The sequence below is a fragment of the Chaetura pelagica genome, unplaced genomic scaffold (assembly GCF_000747805.2).
Source record: "Chaetura pelagica isolate M959 unplaced genomic scaffold, ChaPel_1.0 scaffold2, whole genome shotgun sequence".
Lineage (NCBI taxonomy): Eukaryota > Metazoa > Chordata > Aves > Apodiformes > Apodidae > Chaetura > Chaetura pelagica.
The window spans coordinates 6,226,905-6,240,341 of NW_009952796.1; the positions used below are offsets into that span (position 1 = coordinate 6,226,905).

At 42.9% G+C, this 13,437-nt stretch overlaps 1 protein-coding gene across 1 annotated transcript in view; it reads left to right on the plus strand.

Moving 5' to 3' along the window:
- ADCK3 (aarF domain containing kinase 3) overlaps window positions 1-7,424 on the plus strand; it is a 29,702-nt gene extending 22,278 nt beyond the window's left edge. Inside the window, exons 8-14 of the mRNA XM_009994782.1 lie at window positions 108-189; window positions 1,548-1,641; window positions 2,474-2,615; window positions 4,502-4,609; window positions 5,384-5,449; window positions 6,189-6,275; window positions 6,760-7,424. Of these exons, the coding sequence (XP_009993084.1) occupies window positions 108-189; window positions 1,548-1,641; window positions 2,474-2,615; window positions 4,502-4,609; window positions 5,384-5,449; window positions 6,189-6,275; window positions 6,760-7,056 (876 nt within the window). The 3' untranslated portion in view covers window positions 7,057-7,424. The remainder of the gene's footprint in view (window positions 1-107; window positions 190-1,547; window positions 1,642-2,473; window positions 2,616-4,501; window positions 4,610-5,383; window positions 5,450-6,188; window positions 6,276-6,759) is intronic.
- Window positions 7,425-13,437: the final 6,013 nt, after the last annotated feature.

Sequence of the window (13,437 nt, forward strand, 5' to 3'; positions counted from 1 at the left end):
GCTCAGGTGGCTGTGTTGTGGATGATGGGCTGGAAGGCATTTTTATCTTACTCTGTCCAACTTGGTCATCCAGTCTGAACACTGCCCTCTCCCATTCTGTCCTCCAGTACCCCGGAGTCGCCCAAAGCATCAACAGTGATGTTAACAACCTGATGACTGTCCTGAGCATGAGCAATATTCTCCCTGAAGGTAAAAACACAGATTCTTGACAGGCCCAGTGTTCCTGCTGTCACACGTCAAGTTCTGCAAACTGCTTTTAAACAGCACATTGCATGCTTCTCTCCATAGACTGCAGGGAGGAAACAGTGAAAAGAACTTAAGAATTGCTAAGTCTGCCCAGGAGTTGATTTCTGCAGAAGGTGGGAGAGGTAGTGGATGTGGGCTGAACTGAGGAGCCATGCTCTATTTCCCTCTCCTGCTGCAGAGCTGCCACTGCCCTTGCTGTGCACCTGCCTGCTCTTGGCACCTGCACAGCCCACTCAGTGGGCTATGAAGTGCACCTTTGTTAGTTTTTCCTGGCCATAGATATGCATGCACCTGCCAGAATAACCTGTGCTTGTCTGTGGGCTCTATAAAGTGTCTGGGGATACTCACTTTCAAAGGTTTCCAAGGCACAAATTGTGGGCAGTGTTCAGGTTAGGTAGTCTTGCTTTGCCCCTGTTATTTTCTGTACTTGGCAGAAGTTCATCTTGTCTGTGTTTTTCTGTAGCCCTCCATGCCTGCCTTTCTCAGCTCTTCCTAGTTGTTTTCTGTGTTTTCCAAGTCAGTTGTGCAGAGGTGGAGAACTGCCAAACTTGGAGCTTTTTCAGTGTCCCAGCACATGGATAAGTTCCTTTTCTCACATGGAATGCAGGACTTGGTACTCTTTTTTTTCCAAATACCTACATGCAACAGCTGAAAATCTTAGCAGGACTGTACAATTACTGCTTTAAAATCAGGCTGGGTCCTGACAAAACCTGGGACTGTTCTCTGTGGTGGTGGGGCAAGGACTCTGCAGAATCTGCTGCAGTCCCAGCCATGTCTGGTCCAAGTAGTAGATTGATTTTCCAACTACAAGACTGAGAAGACTGGACTTGGCAACTCGGGCCTTGGCTGCACGCTGCTGCAGTAAACTGTCTTAGTCATGCTGTTTCTGCCTGACAGTGCCTGCTCCTAATTGTAGGCAGATGTGTGGAGACTTGTTTTGCTGCTTGTGCTCAGACTAGTGTTTGGGTGCTTCTATTCCTTGGTGTGTGTCTCTGTACAGCTATACCAATACCAGGAACAGATAGCCTGGGCTGTGGGGTGGGAGCTGGGGCAGGACAGAGCCCTGCTGTACAAAACCAGTGTAGTTGTACCTTGTTTTAGAAGTAGGTGTGTAGCCCTGGCCTGGGATTACCCAAGTAGAACCTGTGTCTACTTGAAAATACACTTTGGTTCTCTGGGGCCTCTTGTACTCTTCAGCTCGTTGGCTGGGTAGCAGGCTGCTCCTCAGCTGCACCTGTGCAAAGCCCCTGAAGGGCTCCTTTTTTCTAAGCTTGCTCTCTTCTCTGCTGTTCAACTTTCAGGTTTGTTCCCTGAACACTTGATTGAAGTTGTGAGCAGAGAGCTGGCCCTGGAGTGTGACTATGAGAGAGAAGCTTCCTGTGCGAGGCAATTCCAGTATGTTCACACCGTTGTGTTCAACCTCTCCTATCTCTGTGTGTGTGAAAATGCAGAAGAGGTTGCTTAACTTGAGGGACAGTGGGGAGATTAATGCCATGCTGTGGGATGTAGCACAGGAAGAGGGTGTGTATTTGTGGCCTGAGCTGTCTCCTAGAATTTCTGTCTTGTTTCAGCTGAGTGTATTTTCAGTCAGCACATCCTCTCTTCTACAGTGTAAGCCTGTCTGTTTTACCACCTGTGAAGGTACTGCAGTAACTCTTGAGGCCAGGTTGCAGTGCTGTTCTGTGTACTCTTACGTCAACCTGTTGGAAGCTTCTTCCATCTTTACTCTAGGAGGTTTCTCAGTTCAGCTCTGACAGCAATTAACACCACCAGCACTGCCTGTTCTCTTGGCTTGCTGTAGTAGTGGGGTCCATATTGTTTTTACATGAAGGCTGGATGATGGAGAGCTGCTGGAGGCTCGATACCTCTTCTGTTCCTCTGCAGAAGTGCCCCTGTGGCATTGCTTCCCTTGGAAAAGGCACATTTCTTCCAAGTGTGTAGTCTGACCCTGAAGCAAAGTGGAGTGAGCAAAAGAGTCCAGTGGCCCTTGATGTACCTGTCTGGAGCCCTCCTAGTGTCACTGCTCTGTCAGGAGATGTGACTTGAGGAGCAAGCAGCAGCAGCTCTAAGTCATTGGTGTGGTTTCTGGTGACTTGATCCCTACTGTAACTGCTAAGGAAAACTTCTGACAGGGTGTGGGGAGATTGCATGAAGGGGCTGTGTGAGATGTTGTGGAGGGACCTGGTTGCTCTCAGCACTCCTAACTTTTTGTTTTTCTATACCCTAGGGAGCTGCTGAAAGACCACCCCTTCTTTTACGTCCCAAGAGTAGTGGATGAGCTGTGCAGCAAGCGTGTCCTGACCACAGAGCTAGTGTCTGGCTTCCCTTTGGATCAAGCTGTAGGGCTGAGCCAGGAGATTCGAAATGAGGTACTGTGGGATGGTCTTGCTTCTCCCCTGGCTCTGAGCAGCATGCTCTACCTGCCTTGTGACTGGTAGATCAAGGGATCCTCTGGGGAAGGGCAGACCCTGAGCAATGCAAAGCAGGGCTGGAGTTGAGGATTGTCTGGAACCTCTCAGATTTTTGTGCAGGGAATTTGGTAGTGATGATGGAGTCTCCACAGGCTTATCTAGATCTTGCAGGTGCTAGCATTCAGCAGGGAGGTGTTGAAGGGAGTGAATAGCAAGGGCTGCTAAAGAGAAGGCAGTGCAGCTGCATGACTCATGCCTGTTTCATACCCTGTTTCTGCTTATTTGTCATGGATTGTCAGCTAGGGGACAGGGGTCTTGTTTTGCAGCTGCTTCTTTGGGAGGAGTGCCGAATCTATTCAGTGCAAGTATTTGGGTGTCATCTTCTTCTGTGGGACTGACCTGTGCTGCATAGGGCAGCTGGAAAAGTACCTCAGTAAACAAGAGGGGGGGGATGTAGGGATGGGTATGTGGTTTTGCTGAATATAAATAGCAAGGGATTGGAGTGCTGTGATGAGACAAGCAGCTACTCTAGTTGCAAAAATAACTGTCCTGGTATTTGGATTTATTTTTTTGTCTCGGTGTGACTTGTCAGCTGTTAGCAGGCTGCTGGGGAAGAGGGTGGAGTGTGTTCCTCTGGATAAAGAACACCATACTAGACTTGAAGCTATGCCAGAGCTGTCTGCCTGTGACCCTTGAGCTATCTGTTCTTAGGGTTTTTCTCCTTCGACGAGATGCTGTGTCATCAGGCCTGCTTTTAAATGGCTGTGAGGTGGGGTCTTGTTGCAGGAGCAGCCCTTCTTTCCCGTAAACGACTGGCGTGGCTGACCCACAGCCTTCTGAACCAAATGGCAGTGTCCTGTATTTAGGGACTAGCTTGCATTTGGTGCTCTCTCCCTTTCCTCTTGGATAACTTGTTTCAGTCAGGTTTGCAGAAACTTAAGAGGGGGAGAATGAGGCCAGCAGTTCTCCTGAACAGGCTCTAGCTTAAAAATCTTCTCAGATAACATCTGCTGTAGCATGTAATTCAGCAGTGGGCTCTTCAGGGACTACTCCTGCTCCCTCCATGCCTGTCACACCCAAGATGTGGGTCTGCTGTTTCTCTCTCAAGCTGGGTCTGCTGTTTCTCCCTCAAGCTGGGTCAGTGCTGAACCCAGCAGAATACTTGGCTGAGGAATAAGTACATGGCAAGTGTCTGTGTCTAGTGGAAAACTCTTTCAATAATGCTTTGTACATTGTTTGTCAGCTTTACAGGAAGACTCTCTGCTTCTTTGGGCCTGTAACTTAAAATACCCTGGAACCACATCTCATTTCCCCTGGGCTACACTGGCTTCATTTTGCTCAGGGTCCAGCAGGACTGTCTACCAGCATAGGCTGTAATGCTCTACTGGTCTCTGCCCACCTCTGCTTTTGGATCCTTCTTTGCACTGTGAATATATTTCTTTTCTCTCAAAGCAACAACCAAGTGCATAGTCACAAACCAAAGTGCATAGGACCAGGAGACAAGTAACATGTGCAGTTAGGTGACCCCTGGAGCCTGCTGTTCTCATCTCCCAGGTACAAGGTAGCGGCCTCTCTGGAGGCACAGCCAGGGGCTGATACAAACCTACAGCTCAGGCTGATGTAAAACTTGCATGGCATCTGTGCTATCTGCTAAGAATGTCCCAGGGCAAATGTGAGCTGACAGTTGCTGAGAGGCTCTCTTTCACCTCTTTGGGGGTTTTGCAGCATGGATTAGATAGTTCCTGTCAGTGTGGTGATATGTTCCCTGTTTACTAATGCCCACTGTAAATTGCATATATGAGTAGCTGATCTTCTGACTGCCTTTTTTCTCCTCATTTTTCAAGATCTGTCACAACATCCTGGTTCTGTGTTTGCGGGAGCTGTTTGAGTTCAGGTACATGCAGACTGACCCAAACTGGTCAAACTTCTTCTATGACCCGCAGTTGCACAAGGTAAGCCCAAACAGTAGCTGTTCTGCCTGTACAAGAGCTGGTTTTCACCAGCTTGTAATTACTCCCTACTCCCAGAATTTAACAAGCCCTCTACTGAGATTCTCCAATTCCTGCACTTGAATATTGGGCAAGTAGGACAGCTGAAACCTGTCCCTTTGCCACTTGGTCTGGGTGGAGAGCAGGGCTTCCGCACTCATGGCTGGCTGTGTGTCTTTGGCCTTAGATCCAGATCCAGTCAGAGCTACTTCCTTCCTTAGCCTCAGGGTCTGTTTTGAAGCTACAAAGTGGGAATTTGCAGCTGGCAGTGCTCTACCACAGCACTCCTGAGCCAAGGGCTCTTTATTTGAATGCTCTTTTTCTGTGCTGTGCTGAAGGGTCTCTAGGAAGCCATTGTAGATGTCCTGCTTGTTTATTTGGCTGCTTGCCTGTGCCTTGCAGGTCAAGTGGAATTGCTTGTTCATCTCTGAGGTCTGTGTTGGAAAGTGCTGGGAAAAGGTTCTGTGTAGCCTTGTCCCCATGCAGAAAGCCTGAGCAGTGTTTTGAGCTGAGCAGGTGTGACAGTGTGAGCATACTGTTCTACTGTACTATTTCTGTTGTGTGTTAGTGCAGATGTTTGTGCTGTTGTAAGGAGATAAATGAGTTAAGGAGAAGCTGAGCTGCAGCAGAAAGGCTTTCCAGCCAGCTAAGCTCCTTGAAGACATCAGGGGTCTTCTTAAGGTCCTGCTCTACTTGAGTGGTTGACACCGAAATACAGATGTATTTGTCCATTTCCAGGTGGCCCTGCTGGACTTTGGAGCAACACGAGGTTTTGATGAGAAGTTCACTGATGTCTATATAGAGGTGAGGAGTTGCCCTATGTTCCAGAATGTCTTAAGAATATTTGCAAAAATCTGCTTTTTATATCATCTGTATCACTTAGTACTTGAATCCACTCTGGGTGTGGAGGGAAGAAGGGCTGGAGGCAAGAGAGATACCTCTGTTCCTGTTTCATCCCTTACCATAATTCTGCACGTCTGCTGCAAGCCTCTGAGTTCGAATGTTTAAATTGCATGACAAATGTGAAGAACTGTAATGTTGCTTACTGGGAGACTCTGGCAGCAGGGCATATTGGAGCACTCAGAATTCAGTAGTTTTTATATGAGGTGATAAGCAGGAATTGCTTGTCCTGTTCACTGTCTCTTCCTGTGATTTCTGTAGAATGCTTACAGACTTACAAATTTGGGTGAAGTCATATGTGCTTCTTTTGTGATCACCATATTCTGCACTTGAGAAGTTAAACTGGAGAGGCCAGCAGACCTCACTTAAAGCCTAGTTGGCTTTACTGTTTTGTTGGTGGAGGGGCTGATTTATTCATGAAGCCTTTTTGATGTCCCTTACATTCTCTTGAGTTACGTGCAGAGCTTTGGAGAGCCAGCAGCTGAACCTTTTTGCCAGTAGCTCATAAACTAGCCAACATGCAGACTCCTGAAGATGATGCAAGGATGTGAGTGGGCAGCACCTGTAGCCTACATAGTTGTTCTGTACTCAAAACATTTTTCAGTCATCCCCTAGCTTTCCTCAAAGTGTTCTTCCTATTCAGGTAATCAAGGCAGCTGCTGACATGGACAGAGAGAGAGTACTGAAGAAGTCAATTGAAATGAAATTCCTCACTGGCTATGAAGTCAAGGTATGGAGTAGTGTGGTCTGCTTTTAGTGGTAGCAACTGTTAAGTTTGTGGGTCTGTGGGTTTGCCCAGATTTCTTGATGGGTAAAAGCCAATGTCAGTCTGAAATCCCTGTTGATCAAGATGAGACAGAAGAGCAAAAAAAAGGTTTTGGCTTTTGTGTTGTTCTCACTTCCCTTTGGGAGTTTGAGCAGTAATGATGATACAGCTAGCCCCAAAACCACTGCCCTTCCCTCTGTCTCCCAGACAGACCCTGCAGGTGGTTGCTGAAGTTTCGTGACTGGGCAGATGGTCTTTTGGAAGGTTTAGCTGCTTGGAACTGTATTAATCAAATGTTCATCAGTCTTGCTGGGGATTGGAGGTTACCTTTGTTTGGGATATAGCTAGATATTTCTCCTGAGCTGCTGCTGTTAGAGCATGTCTCTTTTTCCTTGCTGGTGGTTAAAATGGTGAGTGATGTTATTTATGCCTCTTTCCTTTTGGGTAGGAAATGGAAGATGCTCACTTAAATGCTGTCCTCATCCTGGGAGAGGCTTTTGCGTCTGACAAACCTTTTGATTTTGGCAACCAAAGCACCACTGAAAAAATCCATGGTTTAATCCCAGTCATGCTGAAACATCGGCTTGTTCCTCCGCCAGAGGAGACCTACTCTCTTCATCGGAAGATGGGGGGTTCTTTCCTTATCTGCACCAAACTGAAGGCCAAAATTCCTTGCAAAAACATGTTCCAAGAGGCATATAGCAAATATTGGAGCAATAGGGGAAAGAAGCCAGAGGAGTATTAAGAATGAACTAACATGTCTTATTCTGAGGCCACACTTCATCGGAGCCTTGCAGAAAGCCTTCTAGCCTCCCATGTGTTGCTCTCCATCCTCTTGAGATGCAGCAGTCTGTGCCCTGGAAGCTAAGAGTGTGTTTCACAAGGACAAAGCTGTTCTTTCAGGTCTGTCCTACACACACTACCAGTACAGTCCACAGTTTGCAGTAAGCTATCTTCTTGAGTGCTTCTGTATTGTTTAAAGGCACCAGCTGACTACCTTGAATGCATTTTTAATGTTATGATGGTGACTGCATATTCATTGGATTTTATAACAAGTAGGGGAAGGAGGACAAGAGCAGAAATAAATATTGAAACCTGTTTGTCATTATCTAAAAACAGCTTTTTAAGAAAACTTCCCTCTTTATGCTAAGGTCAAATTCAAGTAGTTTTCATACTGTGAATGAAATACCAAGGTGTATCCTAACACAGCACCACCTACTCCCCCCCCCCCCATCCCTGTTATTTTTGTAAGTCAAATGGTGGAAGTCTGAGAACCCTCCTAAATTTTACTGACATTGATTTAATGCAAGGGGGATGCGTGTGTACATAGTTTTATGCTTTTTGCCTCTTTTTGGCTTGCAAGCTAAATATAGAAAGTATTTTAAAAATCTAAGACTTGAGTGCAAATCTTTTACACACACACATACACTTACAGAGCTTGTTTTAGCTCTGGGATTCAAATACATAATCAGTAGAGCTACATCTAAGCACAAATTGTGGGATTCTTTATTGTCTGGTACGTATCAGCTTTCCTGAGGGCAAGTTTAGATAAGCTACAGCTCTTGACACCAATTGCTTGCTGGACTCCTAACCCAAGAACCTACTTTGTCTGTCTCTTTGGTTTTCCTGTAATGCAGAACTTATGGCAAGGCAGGCAAAGACACATCTCTTTTACACATTTCAGTCTTTTACTGAAATGTCATACCTTTAAAATCAGATGCACAGTTTTGAACTATTGGAGTCAAGCTAGGAGACTTACTTTCTTAGATTTTTTTACAAAGTCTGTACCTGTACAACTTCTTGATTTCAATAAAAAAGTACTTTGGTGGTGGGCCTTCTCCATGCAGTTTTTTCATCTTCTGGTGTGGTATTGAATAGCCAAGTGAACCATATGGGGTAAACAGGAGTTGAGCAGAAAGAGAAACTTGCAAGTTTCCTCTTACTGCATTTGTTTGCTCAAAGAATTGCAACTACCTTTGTAAAGCCACCTCTATCTATGGCCTATTTATTCCTTCATCTTTACATTGTAGCTGTGTCACTAGTGCTAACATTGATGGTGCCAAGTTTACCAGGAGCCAGAGGAACATCAGCCTTCATATGTGTCTGGCCATGAAAATCCCTTATAATTGTCTTGTTTTCTTGTTTTCCTTTGTTTTAATCACTGCTACCAGTCTCCTGGACATGCATCTTTTTGCCTTTCCTCCGCTTGTGAAGAAAAGAGTGGCTGTTGGAGTTGATGCTTACCTCATGCTAGTAAGGCATATATCCTTATCTGGTGTGTGCCAGATATTTAGTAGCGGACTCAGTTAATACAGTCCAGGAATGCAGAGGTTGTCTCATTTGAAACTTCAGTACATAAGAAATCTTGGCTGCTGACACTTCCAGAGGTAAAGAACAGGTAAGTGAATAAATGGTCTCTCAGGAGGGACCTTTGAGAAATAGGAAAACAGGTTGTTATTGTATTACCTTTATTCCTAGTTCATAAACATATAAACGGCTTCATTTCATATTTGGCTGAGAAAGATCCAGTACTGTTTAATCAACTAAAAGTACTCATCAAGGTTATTCCTAACCATTTGAGAAGAGTGAACTCTGCTGTTCAGTGAAGTAATAGGGTTTTTTGCACTATGCTGCTTAACTTTGTACACTGATAAAAGTAACTACTTTCCTTGGTTTGGGTTCAGAGAGATGTTCACTTTTTCTCTTTTGATCTAGACCTCGCAGCTGTTAAATGCTTATGTTAAAGGTTCAAAAGTGAAGTATAAAAAAAGTTGACAAGGGAATGGGATTAGGTGAGCTTCAGAGGAGAAATTCCAAAACTGAATATTCAGAGCCCATATATTTAGAGAACTTGCAAAGAAAACAAATTTACTCTTAAGAATATTACAGTTCACTTTCCAGTAAGCACAACTAGGTGAGATTGGTATATTATTTGTCTGACCACAGATCAGACATACCAGATATACCATGCTGGGGCTTGAGTTTTTAACTCTCAACTTCCCTTGAGAAGAGAGTGTGTTTAAAGATAACATCACACTGAACAATGGAGTTGTTTTGGATTTGTCTAAAGCACAGTAACTAGCAGAAAGTGATGTTTCTTTATTAGGAGAGCTAATTAGACCTCTCAGTCCCTAATTCTGACATTTTGTGGATGTTCTAAAAACTTTACCAGTTTCTATAATTTTGCCCAGAAAGATTTGTGACATAAATTGCATGTCAGTATAACAGCTGTGGAGAAAAGATGAGCCAGAAAAAACTGTTCCTAGCTTCAAGTCAAAGAAGCCATGACATTTCACAGTGTGCTAGAATGCTTTATTACTGCTACTTGCTCTATACCTGCTAGTGCATTTGTTTCAACTACACTTTCATGTTGAGGATATAAACATTTCGTTGCTGCATCGAGATTCGAAGTTCTAGAACTCCCATGCAGAAAACAGTTCACTGTTCCATAGGGCAAGCTGGTGGTTAAATCGACTTCACTGAAGATAGGTTTTTCTATTCCAGAAAATCAAGATTCAGGCTACACGTGGTAGCAGTGATATTCCCACCTTCTTTAGTCAACCTAGCTGCTGCATCAAAACAGATAATGAATGCTGAAGAGCTGAACAATAAGCCTAACATGCAATTCAGCATCTGCTTTTCTAATGGGAAATGGACCTCCTATTGTCAAGAGATTTAGACAAGACCTTCACAGCTGTGCTGATGCAACTGGAACTGGAAATCAGAAATATGACATGTAAAAATCAGAGCACAAGAAATGGTATTTCAGAGATCCACAGCAGCTAGGAGAGACCTGCAGTGGCCTAAATGGAGTGAGCCCACAGGCTTAAATTCACATAACCTAGTGGGCAGGGGGGTGGTGGAGCTGAGAAAGTAATATTTTTGACTGAAGGAGACGGACAAGATCAGAATTTTCTGTGGAGCGAGCTAGCTTGTGGCCATGTAAGAAGTTGGAAGCATGCTGACTGTTCCTGGAGGGAATTGCTGGTAGTCCTTGCTCATGGCAGAATGCCCAGACTGGCACTGCTGGCAACACAAGATTGGTAACAGCATAGTCCTTTATTCCTGTTGTGGGGAGGATGTGACTGAAGCATGATACAGACTTTTACTAACAGGGTAATGAATGAAGATAGCCCAACAATCAGTCTCATGATGTGAAAGGGTCAGGGCACATGCAAAAACTTCAGAGGTATTTTTTGAGATGTGCTTAAAGGTGTGTAAAAGTCAGTTTGATAATCATAGTTCAGAAATAAAAGTCTTAACACTGTGGCAGCTGAAACATGGATGTATAACTAAATGAATGAGGAACATCAGAAGCAAATACAACAATCAGATTACAAATATTGATACAGAACAGATAACCTAAGGAAAAGGTCAGGAAAACTGTAGTTCATGAATTTCAATATTCCAAAGTATAATGGGGCTTGACTTTGACTTTCCAAAAAGGTTCTGGTAATTTTTTTCTGAAAGCTATTACAGCTAAATTGATTTTTCTCTTGTATTCATTCCCACTGTCTATCTGTGCAGATGTTACAACATCCTGCTTTTACCTTCAAGAACACCATCATCCCCATTTCCATTCCCTCCTCAAAGCTTAACATGGGGAGGTAGGAAAAAAAGACAAAACACCTGCGTTTCTAGCAGTTCTGTTTTATTGCAGTACATCAAAGTAGGTTAATATTGTGTTACCAACATAAAATATTGGTGGTAAGTCATTTTTACATTGACTTTTCCATCTTAAATATTTCTGTGCAAAAGAATCTACATCATTGTTCTGTAGCAGAGAATCTCTTATAATGTCCCCTACAACAGTAAGGGCATTAAACAAAATAGTGAGAAGAGGCAAAAAGCAGAATCTTTCCTCCACACACACACGTCAGCTTTTATACTATGAAACAAAAAAAAGTGATTACATCTATGCCATGCAAAACTGTACAATAATATTACAATGAAAAAACAACAAAAAAATAAATGATATGAAACTGTTATACATAAAAAGGCAGGTATAAATGCTCTGAAACACCAACACTGGTTTGTTTGTGGATTTCTTCCCTGTGGATGAGACTTTCTTAACTGCAGAATGACAATAGGTTGTACTGAGCTGCAGCTGGAATGAAAGACAAAGAACAGTTGGAATTTATATTGGAAAGCCTGCAGCAGTGGCTTCTGGGGTTGTTTATCAAACAGTGCAAACTAAATTTCTATAAATACATTATGGTTTTTGGACTTTTTTGGTATGACAAGACCTTTAACTTCCCTCTGTCGTATACCTGAGAATAACACACCTGGCTTGTAATTTTATCAGAATCAAATCAGAGATAATATTCCTGTCTTAGTTTTGAAACTTATTAAAATGGGCAAAATGCACAATCAACTACTTCACTACAACCTCAGTCAGGAATGTTTTTTTTGAAACCACCAGCTGTCTTCTACAGGTCCAAGGCAGACATTCTCAAACGTGCTATCTTGTTACTTACTGCTCTTGTTTGTGAAATGTGGAAGGAAGCCACGTATCTCTGTGTGCACACATGTAGGGGAAAAAAAAACTATTTACCAAACTTCTTTTCATTCTATAACCTGGAATCCTTAAGAGCTGCCTAAATCTCTTCAGATCTTTTGTTGCCATTGAAAGAGAAAAATGTGAAACCCCAACAACCCATATGTTTAAGCAGTGTCAGAAATGCAAACACCTTCAGTCTCAGCCAAAAGGAAAAAAAATGAGCTAAGTATATACTGTGTACAAGAGAATATGTGCTACAGTCAAAAATTCAATGGGAGATTTTAATCTATCTGTGAAGTTGAAGCAATGCTACAGGGCTAAGTAGCAAACATCAAACTGTAGGAGAAGACAATAGGTTGTACTGAGCTGCAGCTGGAAGAAGATACCAGTCAGAAGTCTTACAGTTCAAATGACCTCCTAGCCCAATGAGTATTTAAAAAAAGCTCAGCTACAGTATGCATATTTTCAGTATTCAGACCAACCAAAAAAAAGACTAGTGTGGTTTAAAGCTGAGTGTACTGTCAAATGGTCCCCAAATACATAAAACTATTCAAGTCCTAGGACAATGTTTCTGTTTTCAAGTAACTGGTGTGGTCATTTGCTTTTCAACTGGGAGAACAGTTGCTGCTTCTCTCTTGAACAGATGTATATAAAAATGCACAGTACCAAACTAATTATTAAATATCCTAGAGGATATTTAATATTTAATTATTAATCCTAAAGGAGAGTGACAAGGCTTAGAAATTGTGGTGTACAAACAGTGTAGGCCTGTGGAGCTTAGTTTAGTAACACAGCTGACCTATGCTCTGCCTGAAAATGTCAGGTTTTGATATCAATAGATTGCAGGTACTGTAACAGAGTAAACATAGAGGTTTGCTCCATTTGTTTACTGTGTCATGGTTCTTTGGGTTCCATTTTCAGATAAATCATTAGCTCAACTGCAAAAAAAAATAAATATCCTGTGACCCTCTCTCAGGAGACTGTCATGGCAGCTGCTTTATCTTAAATGACTGCTGTTTCAATGCCTTCTCTCAACATCAAAATAAGATCAATGTTTAAATACAACATACAGTAAATATAAAACTGGTCTGCAAAGGCTTTGAAAAGTGTGTGGACATGCTTCACCAAAATGAGGGAATTGTGGGGAAAAAGCAGTGTCTATACTTGAAGCAATATGCAGCCTTTAAAAAGAAGCTGATGAGGAATTGTAATAATGCCAATAATATCCTGTCTATCTGTCCCTCAGACTGAAAACTATTCTGGGAGGAATTCATTTCATGTGCTTAGCTGTTTACGAAAGTTTTTAATATTAAATGCTGGACTTGCAAAAGCAGTAGCTTGGAAGTTTAAGCAAACAACACAACCAGCTTGCTACTCTATAAAACCCTAACAGGAGAGAGGCAGGCTTTTATACAATAGTTTATAAAAACTTGAATTGCTGTCCCAAAGTAACATTGAATGAGCTTAAAGTTTGGACAAGCTTCTTGATTCAAAGAGAAATCTTACCTAGAAGACCCAGCATGATTAAATGGCTTAGATCACACCTGGAAATTACTGTACATGGTTTGAACTTACCTATAACTTCCATTAGGGAAGAGACAAACTGGAAGACTCCAAAACATCTCT